Raw genomic sequence first — 17,425 nt, forward strand, 5'->3', positions numbered from 1 at the left:
GGGGATGGTCCCAAATTGTTGAAGAAAGAAAGAACTTAGTCTCCACATCTCTAAACTCATCACAGTCTCACATACGTGTAAACCGAGACTTACGAACAACACGTCGAAAACTATACCCTGCCATGTAGCTACCGGAACCTGCTTTCAGCTGCAGAGAACTCTGAAAAGGATCCTTCCCGTCTAACCAGCCTTACCAAAGAATCTCAGGGAGAAACCACAGCAAAGTGCTAGTGTTCCACGGATTTCTGCTTCAACTTGAATTCCCTAGCAAGCCAAGGACTAGACGATTACCCAACAAGTGGAGGAAATTGTGTATGGTATTCATCCCTCACTAATTTTTCTTCTTTGCAGCTCCAAAAAGTGGCTGGGATCCGCTAGAGGCTGAGGCCACACACGCCCAGCTGCCTTCACCCGGCCGCCTTCCTGCTTCTTGGCCAGTCAAGAGGGGTTTACCAGTGTCGTTCACACACCAGGTGGGCAACTGAATCCTTTTTCATGTGGTGACCAGAGTAGTTCCTTGTGTTACCATTACCAAACTGCTTCTCCTCTCCTCTCCTCTCCTCTCCTCTCCTCTCCTCTCCTCTCCTCTCCTCTCCTCTCCTCTCCTCTCCTCTTCCCTCCCCTCCCCTCCCTCTCCCCTCCCCTCTCCTCCCCTCCCCTCCCCTCCCTCTCCCCTCCCCTCCCCTCCCCTCTCTCTCCCTTCCCCTCTCCTCCCCTCTTCTCTCCTCATCTTTCCTCTCTCTTCTCCTCCCCTTCTCTCTCAATAGGATCTCTTGCTATGTAGCTTGAGCTGACCTCTAACTCAGGATCCTCCTGCCTCAGCCTCTTGGATCCTGAGATTAGAGATGGGAACCACTATACCCATCATTCAAGGGCTGATTTTCAAGGACAAACTACATGGCCAGGAGATGTTATAGGTGCTAAGCGTTGGCTGACAGGTTTTAATTAATTTTGCCAAGGGCAGGGATGGGACTGGATGAATGGGGTTGAACGGCTACCCTGAGATGGGACCCCCGTTTTTTTAATTACTTTGGCAATGGGGAGGCTCCTTGTCGTCAGAAAGGAAAACCTCAGTTTCCCCCATTCTCTTTCTGTTCTAGTTGGCAACCAAGCTTCAGAGGTTTTCCAAGCAGTCGCTGCCTCTCACACCTGGGTGGACGGGAGAAGAAACATCTGTAATTGATGCCCGAGATTCTGAGAACATAAACCCCGGTTGCCGTCTTCTTACTGGATGGAGCCTGCCGCAGCAGCCCACTGAGGGTTACTTCCCTTAGGACCCTGACTCGTCAGTGGGACTGCAGATAGGGAAGATGCTGAGTTCTATCAAATGCGTGTTGGTAGGGGACAGCGCCGTGGGGAAAACCTCACTGCTGGTGCGCTTCACCTCTGAGACCTTCCCGGAGGCCTACAAGCCCACTGTGTACGAGAACACGGGCGTGGACGTCTTCATGGACGGCATCCAGATCAGCCTGGGCCTCTGGGACACTGCCGGCAACGATGCCTTCCGAAGCATCCGCCCCCTGTCCTACCAGCAGGCGGACGTGGTACTCATGTGCTACTCTGTGGCCAATCATAACTCATTCCTGAACTTGAAGAACAAATGGATTAGTGAGATCAGGAGCAACCTACCCTGTACCCCGGTGCTGGTTGTGGCTACACAGACTGACCAGAGAGAGGTAGGACCTCACAGGGCCTCTTGCATCAATGCCTTAGAAGGGAAGAGACTTGCCCAGGATGTGCGAGCCAAGGGCTACCTGGAGTGCTCCGCCCTTAGCAACCGGGGAGTACAGCAGGTATTTGAATGTGCCGTCAGAACGGCTGTCAACCAGGCCAGGAGACGAAACAGAAGGAAGCTCTTCTCCATCAATGAGTGCAAGATCTTCTAAACCCCAACACCCGACATTCGTGAACGTACCTCAAGGACTGACGGGAGAGGGGAAGGTGCCAAGCCAAGGGGGTTGCTGCTCTTTCTTGGCACACTTGAACAGCCTTTCTTTCTGGATGGAGTTATCAAGGGGGTCGGTCACCAATGCTTCCGCTAACTGTACTCTACAGATAAACTCTTCGCCCAGCACAGCCAGAGAGATTCCTTGGGAAGCCAAATGAATAGTCCATCTTCAATGAAAAACTAAACAACCATCCTAATTTAGACAATGAAGTGAATTTCCCAAGTATGTGATATTTAAACTCACGTCTTATTTAAATAACAGTAGTTAGCCATATAGCTTTTGTTTTCATGCTTGGGAAGTCTTTTCTTTGAAAAGGCAAACTGCTGTATGAGGGAAATAACCTTGTGGGGCTCAGCCATATGTCTGTGGTGTTATTATTTACTCCTGAATTGAATTTGGTTGAAACTATTTGCGTGCTGTGTTTTTCTAGATAATCAAACTTTCAGATGACCATAAACGGGTCCCTGGAACTCATTTTCCATTTCCCTATTATTCAGAGTTGTGTATAAATGCAGCTCCAGGCCGTAAGGTATTTTAACACTGCCAAATGATTTGGAACAGTTACTAATTTTTTCTCTGAAATTGCAAAGAAGTATTTCTTATTTACGATATTACCTGTCACTCAAAGGACTCCAGTTACATACCAAGTATCCCTTTCTCACTCACTAAGACAGAGGTGGAAGGAAAAATCTTTCTGCTAGAGAGTCACATCGTGCAAAATGATAGCAGTGGACCTGGGCACAGATGCACCAGACCCTTCTCCTTGCCTGGGTCTCCTGACCTGCGCTTTCTGACTGATTACAAGGTCTCAGGAGAAGAGGACGGGCAAACGTTCTGAACAATAATTAATTGGACAAAGTTCTCATTTAAGCTCTAAATTGGATGACATGACCCCATCATTTATTAATTTTAGGACAGAATTAAAATAATTAGAAAGGCACCTGTATATGTATGTGGGTGTAAATGTGTCCAAGCGGGGAGGCAGGGTTTGTAGCTTTTACTGTTTCATGAATAGATATTCCCTTGTGAAAAACATTACAAGTCCCAAGTTCAGAGAATGAGAAAGGCTGTAGTCATTACTCAGATAATCGAGGTTCCCAGGGGCAATACTGAATGAATAGGGCCATGTGCAGCTACACAAGCCTCCTTCCTAGTTGTTTGAAAGCAATGTGTCACTCACCCTTTCTACGGCCAGATTATCATTTCCTGTCCCAATCTAGTAACTAGGAACCACTTGAGCTGCCTTTCTTGGAGCCCGAGGGTTGTGTGGTTGTCCATGTGAAGGGCGAGGACCCCGAAGGAGCGACTCCACTGAGGATTATGCTAACATAAGCAAATCAGTTTATCGCACTGATTCTCTGGCTGGTTCTTTGGGGTGACAATCTGGTAAACACATCCTAGGACTTCCCCATGCTGCCTTGTCCTCTGCCTCTCTTCCATACCCACTCAAAAGCCTGGGACCTGGATCGTGGTCTTGGGTAGAAGAATTAGCCCCATATCCTAGGGCTGATAGGTTTGCTTTCAGCTAATCTCTCAGGACTCTGGCTCTGTGGCTTGTCCTTGCTTCTGGGCCACCTACTACATCCCTTGACTTGAGAGCTCTTGTCTTCATCTCATGGCGATAGGCATCCTGCAGGTTGGAATGCTAAAGAACTCACCAGGCAGGAGAGGAGACAGGAACTCATCTCCTCTGTATCTCTCATATCCCTCTAATTTTCTTCTTATTTTCCAGCACACAAAGGTTTTTGTGCTTTGTGTGTGTGTGTGTGTGTGTGTGTGTGTGTGTGTGTGTGTGTGTGTGTGTGTGTGTGTTTGTGTGTGTGTGTGTTTTGATGGGAACTGAAACTTTTTGTTTTGTTCTCACGTTGTAGCCCAGGATGGCCCCAAGCTTGGAGGGATCCTCCTGTCCCAGTCTCTCTGGTGCTGCGGTTACAGGTGTGAGCTACCATGCCTGGCTTACAAAAGGTCTTTAAAAACAAACACAGCTTCAAGATTAATCTTTGCAGTATTTTAAAACACACTGAAGAGACGAATTGCCACACGCCAAGTTGGCTGTCCCCTAATATTTTTCTGTCTTTCTATTGAAGGGAGGTGGGGTTTGGGGACCATCTGAGAGTGGGAAGGACCTGGGGACGAAGAGAGAATGTCATGGTGGAAACAGGAAGGGTGGCCAGAGAGGACGCTAATGGTGTTGCCATTACCGGAGTAAGGACACAGAGTGAGGTCTGCCTGTTGGCAGGAGCCGACTATAAAGCTCCTTCGGGGAAGCAAGCCTCACCCTGGAGGGCAGGAATTCACATGTGGAGCCTTCTCCGTGTGTGTGCAGCTGATGGGAACTGAGCCCGCCCGGAGCCGTGTTCCTGCTAAGCTCTGCGTCTCTGACTGAGAGCTACCTCCCATTTAGCTCTGTGTCTCCAGGGCCTAGCACAGGGAAGAAACCACAGCTAAATGAAGTTGTGTCAAATTTGGCTGGAGAGAGAAAGGCTTGGGCCTCCAAGCAATTAGGAGGAGGAAGCAGGCCCACCCAGGCCTGGAGGAGGTAAGGGTTGAAAACGGGACTTCGTGGAGGAAAGGGCATACGTACTTCACAGGGCCGTATGTTTAGTTTTGTGTGCCAACCTGAAGGAGCATGATTCTTCCCCTTCAATATTTATGGTGCTTTTTTGTATGCTTCACTTTGAGTATTCCAAGTGGCAAAATTAAATATGTTTATGTTTACATGAAAAAGTGGATTTACGTGGTCAAGTTATTTGTTCCAGTTTATTCTCTGCAGCAGAACATGGCGCTGCCTAAGCAGAATACTGGCGGCTGGGAAGTCTGGGATCAGGTGCCAGCACAGGCAGGCTCCATGGAGGGACCTCTTCCTCACCCGGTTGATGTCTCCCTGCCATGTCCTCCCGAGGAGAGGGGAGAGGTGTCTTCTCATAAGAGCTCTCATCCCATCTGTGAAGGCGCCACCTTTCTGACCGCGTTATCTCTGAACGCCATCACACCGATCAGGCTTCAGAGGAGCGTTTTGAGGGGAAGGAGCACACACATTCAGTCGTAGCCATGCTCTTCTGTCTTACCTTATTCATCCTAGCTGAATGGGGCAACGGGATAAGCTAGCCTGAAAACAACGAGGCCACGCGGCAGGAAAACGGAAAACATCCTGATGGTTGAAGTATGTTGAACGCTTCAGATATCCGGGTGCTGTGTTGCGCTCTTGTATGTTGTTATCACGCTACATGGTATGGAAATGGCTCACATGAGCAAATTGAGCCTCAGCGTGTTAATGGGACAAGACTGAGCTATATATACAGCAGGAGAACAGCAGAACTGTGAGTCTGGAGCAGGTCTGTGTGGCTCCAAAACTCTACTCAAAACCACCATGCCCCACTTCCTCCCCCAGCAGTTAGCTGAATGGCTTCGCCACATCCGATCTGTAGCTGCAGGCCTCACCCTCTGCTTGTCAAAGGACCAGTATTTAAAAGATGAGGAGGAGGAGGGGGAGGGGGAGGAAGGAGGAGGGAGAGGAGGAGAAGGAGGAAGAGGAGAAGGCATATTTTGGGTTGTTCATTTGTTGTTGTTTTGAGACAGGATCTTGCCATGTAGCTCAGGCTACCTCAAACTCATGGCAATCTTCCGGCCTTAGATTTCCCCAGTGCTGAGATCACAGGCGTCCATCACCACACCCAGCTTAAAAGATTCTTTTTATTTTTATTCTTTGCAGTACTGGGAATCTAAGCCAAGGCCTCATGAATAGCCAAGGCTATGCCCCCAGCCCTGAAAGATTGTTCTTAAGTAAACTATTCCATCTCTGTCTTCCCTTTCTGTCCTTCTTTCTGGTGGCGAGGCTATGCCCCAGAAAGTCACCCAGTATCATCTACGGCAAAGATCGCTATTTCTACCGGGCTTCTCAGTGTAATTCCCTAGACTGTGTGTGAATTGGTGGACATGACATACGACATGACTTCATGCTTTCAGCAGCTTGGACAACCCTCTATTTTCTTGTAGTCCTGCTCCTCGGGGTCACACATTCCCTGAATGAGCAATGGGGAGAAAAGAGGCGGCCCCTTTCCTTTGAGGGGTTTGATGCCCAGGAAGGGCACTTTCCCCAGAATGAGATGTGGTAGGGGGATTCTGGGGCGCCAGATCTGTAGTGTCATGAAGTCTCAGAGGGACAGACCTCTGTGAGTGTCGGTCCCCAAGGCTTGGAAGGCAGTCCTTAGGGGTTGAGTGACTTCAGCATAACTCTCCAGCAGGGACTCAGCTGTCCTCCGACGGTGGCTCTTTTGATAAGGCAAAGAAGTGCAATCTCTGGCCGAGATCTCAAGCAGCTTTTCACAAGATAACAAGCCGGGGAGGCTACAGTGTGAGCTCGCGAAGGCACCTGACTAGACCTAATGTCCGAACTAACTCTGAGGACTCTAACAGTTATCACGGCATGAAACTTAATGCTACATAAAAAGCCATAAATAACAAAAGAGTAAGGAGTTAGACTGCATCATTTCGGAGTCAGAAGATCTGAGTTCTGGGTCCTCTAGCCTCAATCACTTTTCTTAAAACATAGGTACTAACTTCTGGAACATTCCGTAGAAGGATTTGTGTAATGACTGTGGGAGAACATGCCTGTAAACTTTTGTTCAGACAGTCACGTGCCCATGTGTCCGCTGGATCCCTGTGCTGAGACATAAGCTGAATCTGTACATCAGAGCAGAATTTTCTAAAGGTTTCATCATGTGGGTAACACGACGGGAAGCCCACACAGAAACAGCTTCTGCTTTATAATATTGTCAACTAAAGCAAGATGAACAAAATGGCACATAGAATAATAAAAATAGCAATAAATAAATCCTGTCTGAGTGCCTGCTGGCTCCAGGCCTGGGTAAGGCAGGCACTTTACAGAACACACATGCACATAGGTGCATGCACACACACAGACACATACATGTACATACGCGCACACACACACACTCACATGACATGCACTCACACAGGCATACACAGAGACAGAGACACACACACCTCTGTGTGTGCGCGCGCGTGCGTGCATGTGTGCATGTGTGTATGTGTATATGCATGTCTGTGAATATGCATGTCTCAGTGTGTGCCTGTGTATGTGTGTGTATGCCTATGTACATGCATGTGTGAGTGCATGTGTGCGCTCACGTGCGCATGCCTGTGTGTCTGTGTGTCTCTGTGTGTGATCCTAACACTAGGAAAGCTGAGGCAGAAGGGTCAAAAGTCTGAGGTAAGACTGGACAGTATATAAAGACCCTGTATGAGAAAAAAAGAGGTTATTTCTTAGTAGAGAAACAACATATGACCAATGAGCAAGAGAAAAATATGTGTGTATATGTGTGTGTGTGTGTGTGTGTATTCTTAGTAGCATGGTAGGTAATGGCAAAAGCTAGAAACAGCACAAAGTCATGATCAGACAAAGGCCAATTAAATTTTGGGGTATTCACACATGGACCACAATGTAGCACTTAAAATGTCCTATAATTGTATATATCAGCATGGATGAGGGTAGACAAATGTCAAGGAAAAAAATGCAAATAGAACAATGGCATGTAGAATTATTCCACTTATATGATGTTCAAACAAAAGCAAAACTTAATATCTAGGGTCAAAAGTGTTTAAAGCATAGTATTCAAGTAAGTGGTTACCTCTTACTAGAAAACAGACTGTGAATGGCCAAGGTTGCCAGAGGTGTGACATGTGCTGGTCACTTTTTTAAAAAAAATATTTATTTATTATATATACAATGTTCTGGCATGTGTGCCTATATACCAGAAGAAGGCACCAACTCTCATAGATGGTTGTGAGCCACCATGTGGTTTCTGGGAATTGAACTCAGGACCTCTGGAAGAACAGCCAGTGATCTTAACCTCTGAGCCATCTCTCCAGCCTCCACTTTTTTTTTTTTTTTCATGACAGGGTTTCTCTGTGTAGCCCTGGCTATCCTGGAACTCACTCTGTAGACTGGGCTATCCTGGAACTCACAGAGATCTGCCTGCCTCTGCCTCCTGAGTGCTGGGAGTAAAGGTGTACACCACCATTGCCTGGTTATTATTCACATTCTGAAGTTTGGAAGATCAGTCACTGAGTGTTCATTAGAATTTCCCTTTTATTATTTTTCTTCAAAAGTTCTTACACATTTTATCTACTCTTTTTTTTTTTTTTTGTTTTGTTTTGTTTTTTTTGTTTTTTCGATACAGGGTTTCTCTGTGTAGCTTTGCGCCTTTCCTGGAACTCACTCGGTAGCCCAGGCTGGCCTCGAACTCACAGAGATCCGCCTGGCTCTGCCTCCCGAGTGCTGGGATTAAAGGCGTGCGCCACCACCGCCCTTATCTACTCTTTAAAGCATGATATAGTTAGTAACTTAAAATACTTTTGAAAAGTTGGAGCCTACGGTCAAATCCCCAGACTTGAACCCCAGCTCTGCCACCCCGAGCTCTGCAGCCTTGTGCGAATGAACTAACCTCTCTTTGTGTCCAGTTTCCTCATGTGTGAGCCAGTGAAAATGAAATCGTAGGGTAGGGAGCACTGTCAGCTAAGAAGACAGCAAGGCTGTACTGTGCCCGGGACTCAGTAAGTGCTCAATAAACAGCAGCTATGGGTTTTGATTATTATATCCCCCAGGGCTGGGGAGAGTAGCAGGAACCTTAAAGAGTCTTTATTAGGCCGGGCGGTGGTGGCGCACGCCTTTAATCCCAGCACTCGGGAGGCAGAGCCAGGCGGATCTCTGTGAGTTCGAGGCCAGCCTGGGCTACCAAGTGAGCTCCAGGAAAGGCGCAAAGCTACACAGAGAAACCCTGTCTCGAAAAACCAAAAGAAAAAAAAAAAAAAAAAAAAAAAAGAGTCTTTATTAAATAAAATCAAACCTGAGCCAGGTATTGGGGTGAACTGGAAGATCAGAGAACCAGAACAAGCCACAGCTACCTCACCTCGCCGGATCCTCAGCTGATCCTGTTTCCTCAGACTGGAGGCCTCTGAGTCCTCACCCAGAATGAATCTCAGCTGAACTGTGCTGCTCAAAAGCCTGAATGCTTAACCAGGCCAAATGCTTAACCAGGCTAAATGCTTGACTAGCCAAATGCTTGACTAGCCAAATGCTTCTAGTTTCTGGTCCTCATGCCTTATATACCTTTCTGCTTTCTACCATCACTCCCTGGGATTCAAGTCTTGCTTTCTGGGATTAAAGGCGTGAGTCACCATGCTTGGCCGTATCCTTGAACACATGGATTTCTGCCTGGCTCTGCCTCCCAAGTGCTGGGATTAAAGGTGTGTGCTACCACTGCCTATCCTCTATGTTTAATATTGTGGCTGTTCTGTCTCTGACCCCAGATAAGTTTATTAGGGTGCACAATATTTCGGGGAACACAATACCACCACAGGGGAGCGGGGCTTAGGGCTTTCACTGGTGAGGACCATAGGTCCTGAGACTATCAAGTGACACCTCACAGCCTCGTGAGCCGGTGAGTTGGTAAATCCGGATCCTCCCGCTCTTCCTGCCAACTCTATTTAGAGGTTGGTTACTGTGGTCCAGGCACAGGTAAAGACCCATGAGGGCCTCACCATATTATGTCACAATCATTATTTTCCTCTCCATGTCACAGTGGCCTTCTTAGCCCCAAACTGGGCAAATAGCCAAAGTTCCTGATGCCACGGCATTCACATCTGGTCAGGAATGGTGAGCAAGACAGTCGTTGTAGAAAGAAATAAGATCAAGGTAGGCGAGTGATCAGTGCAAAGAATAAAACGAACCGGGAAAAGGGAGAGAGATTTGGGGATCGGGTTGCGGAGCCAGGCCTGATTCTGAGGAGAAGGTGGTTGACAATAACAGACACCATTTTAAAACAAACACCGCCCCCCTCAAGAAAGCCAGCTGAAGAAGGATGCGCATTGTCACAGTAATCAATGGTGGATGCTGCAAAGCCTTATTACAGGAGTGACAGCCTCTCCTGGGGCCGCTGCCATCTGTCCACCTGTGTGGAAGCCCTGCATGGGGCTGTCTGTGGTGTGGGTTGGCAAATAGCCGAGAACAGAACAGTAGCACAATTCACAGAAGCCGAGCGCAGCCGAGAGCTCCCACCACCACCAGCAGCAAGAGGTTTCTAACGGATTCTGGGCAAAAGGAAGGAAGTGACAAGAACTCAGGATGCAGATAGGGCTCAGAGTCACGAACACACACACACACACACACACACACACACACACACACACACACACACACTACACACACACACGCTGAGAACGGGCAGACGGGAAGCAGCGAGGCCGCGGCTCTCCAGAGTCCACCCCTCGAAAGAGGCTGGATGTGTTCACCCTTGTGGAGGTGCTGTTGTGAACAGGAAGGCGCTTCAGGCGGTCTGGAACTTTCACACCGAATGAAGCAGACAGACCCGAGTGTGTAACACAAAGGCATCACTAGCATTAACTCCAGGGCAGCTGTTGCGTGGTGGGCGGTCATCTTGGGGATTTCCTGAGGATTTGGACTGGAGGTTTTCTTAAGAGAGCCTTGAACTAATTACTGTACACGTGCACTGTTCTTACTTCTCAACTGCATCCCGTCCCACACCTGTTTTTTATCTTCTCCTCTCGTTCTTCTTCACAGCCAGGTACCCACACCTGAAACAGTAGATGCTGACCACCCCTGGGTGTGTGTGTGTGTATGTGTGTGTGTGTGTGTCACGGCATGTTTGTTGCGTTACTACAGAAATGGCACCTGTGCAGAGAAGATCAGAATACAACTTTTGGCAGTCATTTTTGCTCTCTCCCTGCTTGAGGCAGGATCTCTGGGTACTCCAGGCTAGCTGGCCCCTGGGCTTCTAGGAGATTCTCCTACCTTTGTCTCCTGTCTTGCTGTAGGAGCCCTGGGATTATACACGCACACTACGGCATCTGACTTTATTATGAGAGTTCAAGGGATCCAGTCTCAGGTTGTCAGGCTCTTACCCACTGAGCCATCTCCCTGGCCCTAAAGCCTGTTTCTTTCTCTCTCTCTTTCTCCCTTCCTTCCTTTTTTTCTTTCTTTCTTTCTTTCACCTGCCTGCTTGCTTGTTTTTGTTTTTTTCTTTTCTTTTCTTTTTTTTTTTGGTTTTTTTTTTTTTTTTGGTTTTTGGGACAGGGTTTCTCTGTGTAGCTTTGCTCCTTTCCTGGCACTCACTTGGTAGCCCAGGCTGGCCTCGAACTCACAGAGATCCGCCTGCCTCTGCCTTCCCAGTGCTGGGATCAAAGGCGAGCGCCACCACCGCCCGGCTAAGCCTATTTCTTAAGAGAATCGACCCTTGCTATTCTCGTCTCTCCGCATTAACTCCTGTGATGCTCTTAGATGTTTCTGAAGTGCCTTACCACGTCTTATTCTAATGACTTTGGGATCGGTCAACACTCTAGGCACACCGTCTTCTGTGACCTCGCCACAGCACTGCTGTTAGTGTGCCATTTTACAGGCAAAGCAGTCAAGGCTTGGATGACTCATCCGTGCTCTACCTTTTGCTTGCAGAACCAGAGTTTGTGCTTATTTCTCTTGACTCCAACTCCCTCCCCCCCCACCCCTGCCCCACCCCTTCCTCCAGCACATGAAGACTTTGTCTCCCGATGCCCTGGGAGGGGGATGAGGCAACACAACTTGGCCAAGTGTCGTAGTTATTGACCAGAAGTGAGGTGTGCTAACTAGTGTCAGGTAGGGGCAGGGAGCCCCCCTTGAGGAATTGCCTCCATCACATTGGCTGGTGGGAATGTCTGTGGGGCAGTTTCTTGATTGTTGACGGATGTGGGAGGGTCCTGTGGGCAAAGCCAGCCCTGGGCAGGTAGTCCGGGAAGGTATAGGAAGGTATGAATCCAAGATTAAGCTCGTAAGCAGCATCCCTCTGAGGTCTTGGCCTCAGTTCCTGCCTCCAGGTTGCTGCCCTGAGCTGCTGACTTCCCTCAGTGATGGACTGTAACCTGTCAGCTGACAAAACCCGCTTCTTCCGCCTTTAGTGTTTCAGCAACAGGAAGCAAAGCGACATGAGGTCTCCCATGCCAACCTTGGCTTTATCCTTACAACGGGAATTCACGTTTTAATTGGATCCACCACCCTCTGCTGAGTACCTTTTGTGTTTTGCACATTCTCTGTCCACCTCCCCTCCCCATCCCCTCCCCCCGACACCTCATCTCACATTTTAGATCACGATGGGGTCATTCTAGTGGAAGGGGCATCTAGGAGGTGAATAGGGTTAGAGTTCTTATAAATAAGAATAATTGTTCACCATGTGAGGATGCAGCAAGAAGGTGGCACCCAGGTGCTACCCAGGGGTAGAGTGTCTCCCAGCACAAGTGAGGCCTGGCCTTGATTCCAACCCCAGAGGGTTGAAAAATGCATATCAGGGTTCAATGAAATCTGCAGGCCCTTAGTCTTGGGTTTCTCAGCCTCTAGTACATCAAGAAATACATTTTTATTGTCTATATATCACCCGTATCTTGTTCCATCGGTCTGCCTCGATTGACTTAGATAGTATTTGTTAAGTTAGGTACAGGTCATATTTGTATCCAACAAAAATCCAAAGGAAATTATCTCCAAGTGAAGACCCAAATAAACTTGGCCTTAATTCTCTGGGTACTGCAGGCAAAGCACCCCAGCTTACTCCTCTGTGAGCACAGATACTCCTACTGCGGGTTTAAGGTCCAAAGCAGCCTGGCCAGGGCACTTCATTCTGCTTCTCCATTATTTTCTAGACTCTCACTTTTAGAAAAGGAAGGGACCTTAGACAGGGTTTGGCCCAATATTGTCTCCTTAGGCATGGAAGAATGTGACTTTCTGAGTTGTCCCAGGCCACACAGCTGGCCTTGGGCAGAGCCAGACTTGGAGGTCTCTTGCCCTTCTCGTGTGCCTCTCTGGCTTTCTACCTTCTGCTCTGGGCCTTTGGACTCTGAACTGTTTTGAGGCAGTCTTTGATAGAAGGAATTTAGAGGTTTATCCTCTGCTTAATGATTTGTTTTCATGTGTCTGTGTGCACGCGTGCAGGCACAAGTGTATGTGATGGGGGAAGTGTGCACACACGTGTGTGCATGCATGTGCAGGCCCAAGGATGATGCTGGGAGTGTTCCTCAATGGCTTTCCACCTTATTCACCGAGGCAGGGTCTTGTTGTCATACTTTTCTTGTCAGGACCACCAGCCCACAAATGATGACAAGGAGACTTCCTATTAATTATGCATGCTCGGCCTTAGCTTAGGCTTGTTCCCACCTAGTTCTTACAACTTAAATTAATGCATTTATATTAATCGGCATTCTGCCACGAGGCTTCCTGACCTCATCTCTGTACTGACCATCCTGCTTTCTCTGCATCTCTCTGGTGACTCTGCCTTTCTTCTTCCCAGAGTCCTCTCTGTTCCTGGAAGTCCTACTAACCTCTTCCTGTCTAGCTATTGGCCATTCAGCTTTTTATTGCACCAATCACAGCAACACATTTTCACAATGTGTGTGTGTGTGGGGGGGGCGGCAAAGCTTGACCACACAGCTGCCATGACAGGCTTAGAAGCCCAGACACAGCTTCTGGCAGGTAACACCTGGACGCAGGAAAAGTCATAAGCTGACCCCACTCAGGGAGGCCTGCATCTAAGAGGAAATACCTGACATTCCAAACATTCCCTATACTCCTAGAAAATGTCAACCAGTCAGGGTCCTGAATCCTGGAAATTCCTTCACCCTAACCTCTGCTATGATTAAAAAAAAACAAACAAAAACAAACAAACAAACAAACAAACAAACAAACAAACAAAACACTCTGTCTGGGCTCTGGGCTCTCTGCTCCCACCGCTATGTTAGACAGAGAGTCCAAGCTCTGAGCTTGAAAATAAAAGCACACGCCTTTAATCCCAGCACTTGGGAGGCAGAGCCAGGCGGATCTCTGTGATTTGAGGCTAGCTGGTCTACAGAGCAAGTCCTAGGACAGGCTCCAGAGCTACACAGAGAAACCCTGTCTTGAAAAAACAAACAAGAAAGAGAGAGAGAGAGAGAGAGAGAGAGAGAGAGAGAGAGAGAGAGAGAGAGAGAGAGAGAGAGAATAAAGGCTCTTTGCTTTTACATATAGGATTTGGTCTCTGTGGTGGTCTTTTGGAGGTCCCCGTGAGCTGGGCATAACACCACAATGTACAAATATCCCACAACAGGGCCTCTCAGTTGAACCCAGAGCTCAGTGACACAGTTGGTCCATTTAGTCAGCTTGCTCTTCTCAGTGCTGGAGTTACAGGTGGGTTGCTCATGACCTCCTGACATGGAGATGTCCCATTGGTGCTGGGGTCCAAACTCAGGTCCTCAGCTTGCACAGATGTGTGTTATCCACAGAATCATCACCCCAGCTCTGGCGTATAATTTTTTTTTTTTTTTTTTTTTTTGGTTTTTTCGAGACAGGGTTTCTCTGTGTAGCTTTGCGCCTTTCCTGGAACTCACTTGGTAGCCCAGGCTGGCCTCGAACTCACAGAGATCCGCCTGGCTCTGCCTCCCGAGTGCTGGGATTAAAGGCGTGTGCCACCACCGCCCGGCCGGCGTATAATTTTTTACAAAATGAATGAATGATCTGGGTTGAACCTTGACTCTGCCCCATATGAACGTTTGACCTTAAGGAAGTTTCCTTGTTTGAAAAATGAAATGATGGTGTGGCCATTATGTTGGTCCTTCTCAGGAATAAATACATTGATGCTTGTAAAACACAATGTGCTGGGTATAGCTGTAACCATTACTGTAGCCACGTGCAAGGCCATATATGGGTCCATACACCTTTTTTGCACAATACATGTATATGACCACACAAAATCAAACTCTCACCCCCGACGAGGATTAGAGATAGTTTATTCTAGAGCCAAATCTGAGTGATCATGACCTGGGAACACAGATTTAGGTTACCTCAAATTCCATACTCCAGCATGGGAAGCAGCTTCTTGAAGTTTTTATGGTAGCAGCACAAAGTCAGAAATCAAGTACTTTTCAAAGACATTGGTGGAAACACTAATAAGTGTCTACAGCAAATTGAAGCCATCTCTGTCTTAGTTCTTGGGTGTCTTCTGTTGACTCTTAGCCTTTTGGCTGGTAGAAAGTGGCAGGTTTTTAAATCTGCTCCTAAATTTTAGGTCCCACACAGAGGTGGACAAGGAACGACTATTTCAGGGGCTAAAGACAGCCCAAGATGAACAGTAACCAGGCTTTGGACCTGCAACATTCTAAATGCTTCTGTCCCTGGAGTTTTAAATCAATCCTTTGTAGACACAGCTTCTTTCCAGGAATTTCTCCTTCACAAAAATACACACACTTAACATACATTTCCTACCACAGACCTCGATAGACGCCCACAGATGCAACAGACCAACAGAGCCACACATCCCTTGGAAAAGATGGGGATGGCCACCACGCCACCATTGCACACAACAGCATAGGAGTCTGTACTGTCATGGACACGCTGACATTGAGAGCTGTTCACAGGATCGTACCTGACAAAAAGCAGATCGTAAGTCGGACTGAAGCGCATGATCCTGCTTCTGTGAAAGCACACGTCTGTGGATGGGAACAGGTCTGGAAGGATAGAGATTTTCAAATAATGCTGTACAGGTGATGGTCAAAGTGATTTTTTTACAGTCCTTTTGTGTCTCTGCCTTTTCATCGCTTCCGTACTCAGCATGGAGCAGGGCCAAGATTCAGTCCAGACAATCGGCGCATGTCAGCCCAGCCTGGCATCCCGGCCACTCCGTTTCCAATAATGGTCCTGCCTACTTGGTTCTGCACTCTTCCTTAAAAACAAAAACAAAACCTTTTTCACGCTTATTTATTTGGTGTGTGTGTGTGTGTGTATGTGTGTGTGTGTGTGTGTGTGTATGTGTGTGTATGCACATATGTGCCATGGTGTGCACATACATCAGAGGAGGCCTGTAAGGTTGGTTATCTTTTTCCACCATGTGGGTTCCAGGGATTGAACTCAAGTTGCGGGAGTTGACAGAAAGCGTCCTCACGCCCTGGGCCATCTTGCTGGTCCTCTAACTTCATAACTGCACAAACTAGGAGAGCTTGCAGGGAATATCTGGTCCCAGAAAGAACACTCTTAGTTTGACAAATGGCTTGAACTTCTTCTTGCCAAATGAAATTTATTCAGTGGCCAGGGGTCCCGCTCTTTGCTCTTGGGTTTTTCTTGTCCCCACGCTATACCCTGCTTCCCCCCCTCTGCCCTTCAGCTGGAAAGCAATTCATCAGATGCCTCTGGTCCTCAGAGGCGACTTCAGCCCTCTAGCAAACAGCGAGGGACAAACTCCCCTAAGTTCTGTGGACCTCTCAGAGTGAAATTGGGGCGGCTGGGTCAGAGCGCCTGACTCCATCTTGCCAGACTTCCTCCCAGGAAGGGTTGGGAGGGGGTCTGGGGAGGAAGGAAAGAAGGGGCCCGGGGCAAAGAAAACCCCCATCCTGCCACAACACAGAGTTCCGGATTGTGCTCTGCTTTGATGCTAAAGTCTTTGATTCTCCCTGGTTGTTTTCAAGTTGGGGTGGGGTAGGGAGTGCTTCTGAATGCTTGTGCTGAGACCTGGCATGGGGAAGTCTGCTAAGGCTTGGGAAGCTTGGACCTACACACAAGACGTATTGTACGGACCGAGCAGGTCACATTTAGATATGTATGTACCTATATACGTGAAATAACAACTATGAACACTGGCCATAACTTTGAAGGAGAGGAGGGAAGAGTGATTGGGAGGGGTTGGAGAGAGGAGAGGAAGGGAGAAATGTTATGTCATAATCTCAAAAGAAAAAAAAAGACTCCAGCCGCCACAATTTCGCTCTGAGAGGTCCACAAAATTTAGGGGAGTTTTATCCCTTGCTGTTTGCTAGAGGGTTTAAGAAGTTTGTCTTTTCCAGTGGTTCTGTGATCATCTGCTTTAACTGTGATGGTAAAGGACCGTTTTTCTTTTTACATTTCCCACCATTGCTGATTGAGGCTGTTGAAAACACACTGAATTCCAAAAGGAAGAAACAAACAGATAAACAACAAATAGGGAAATGTGAAAACGAAAAAACAAAAAAGAAGGATGGGGGGAGGGGGAAAGCCAAGTCCATTTCCAAAGATTATTGTTGGACCGAATAGACACTGTCCCATTGCAATGAATCATCCCAAAGGCATTGGATTCTCCACACTGGGCTCCACACACAGTCTGCCACTGTCCCCATTTGCAGGCCATTGTCCGGACTATCCTCTGCCAAATGGCCACCATCCTCAGGAGTCTTGTCGGACCCGCTCACCAAAGATTGTCACAGCTGGGCTTAGGGACTACTGAGTTTCCTCTTGGAAGGAAGCATGGTGGTGTGTGTGTGTGTGTGTGTGTGTGTGTGTGTGTGTGTGTGTGTGTGTGTCCCCTCATCCCGAGACCTTGACCTGAGTATCCAGCCATCCCCCCAAATCAATTGTATCAATTCTGCTCTAGTTTCAGGTGGTCCCAGGGCCTTTGAGAGGGGACTAGATTATAAAGGTGGGG

At 47.9% G+C, this 17,425-nt stretch overlaps 1 protein-coding gene across 1 annotated transcript in view; it reads left to right on the forward strand.

The window, feature by feature from the left end:
* Rhoh (ras homolog family member H) overlaps positions 1-2,350 on the forward strand; it is a 34,248-nt gene extending 31,898 nt beyond the window's left edge. Inside the window, exons 2-3 of the mRNA XM_042286032.2 lie at positions 352-473; positions 1,101-2,350. Of these exons, the coding sequence (XP_042141966.1) occupies positions 1,311-1,886 (576 nt within the window). The 5' untranslated portion in view covers positions 352-473; positions 1,101-1,310 and the 3' untranslated portion in view covers positions 1,887-2,350. The remainder of the gene's footprint in view (positions 1-351; positions 474-1,100) is intronic.
* The last annotated feature ends 15,075 nt before the right edge of the window (positions 2,351-17,425 follow it).

The sequence above is a fragment of the Peromyscus maniculatus genome, chromosome 10, assembly GCF_049852395.1.
Source record: "Peromyscus maniculatus bairdii isolate BWxNUB_F1_BW_parent chromosome 10, HU_Pman_BW_mat_3.1, whole genome shotgun sequence".
Classification (NCBI taxonomy): Eukaryota; Metazoa; Chordata; class Mammalia; order Rodentia; family Cricetidae; genus Peromyscus; species Peromyscus maniculatus.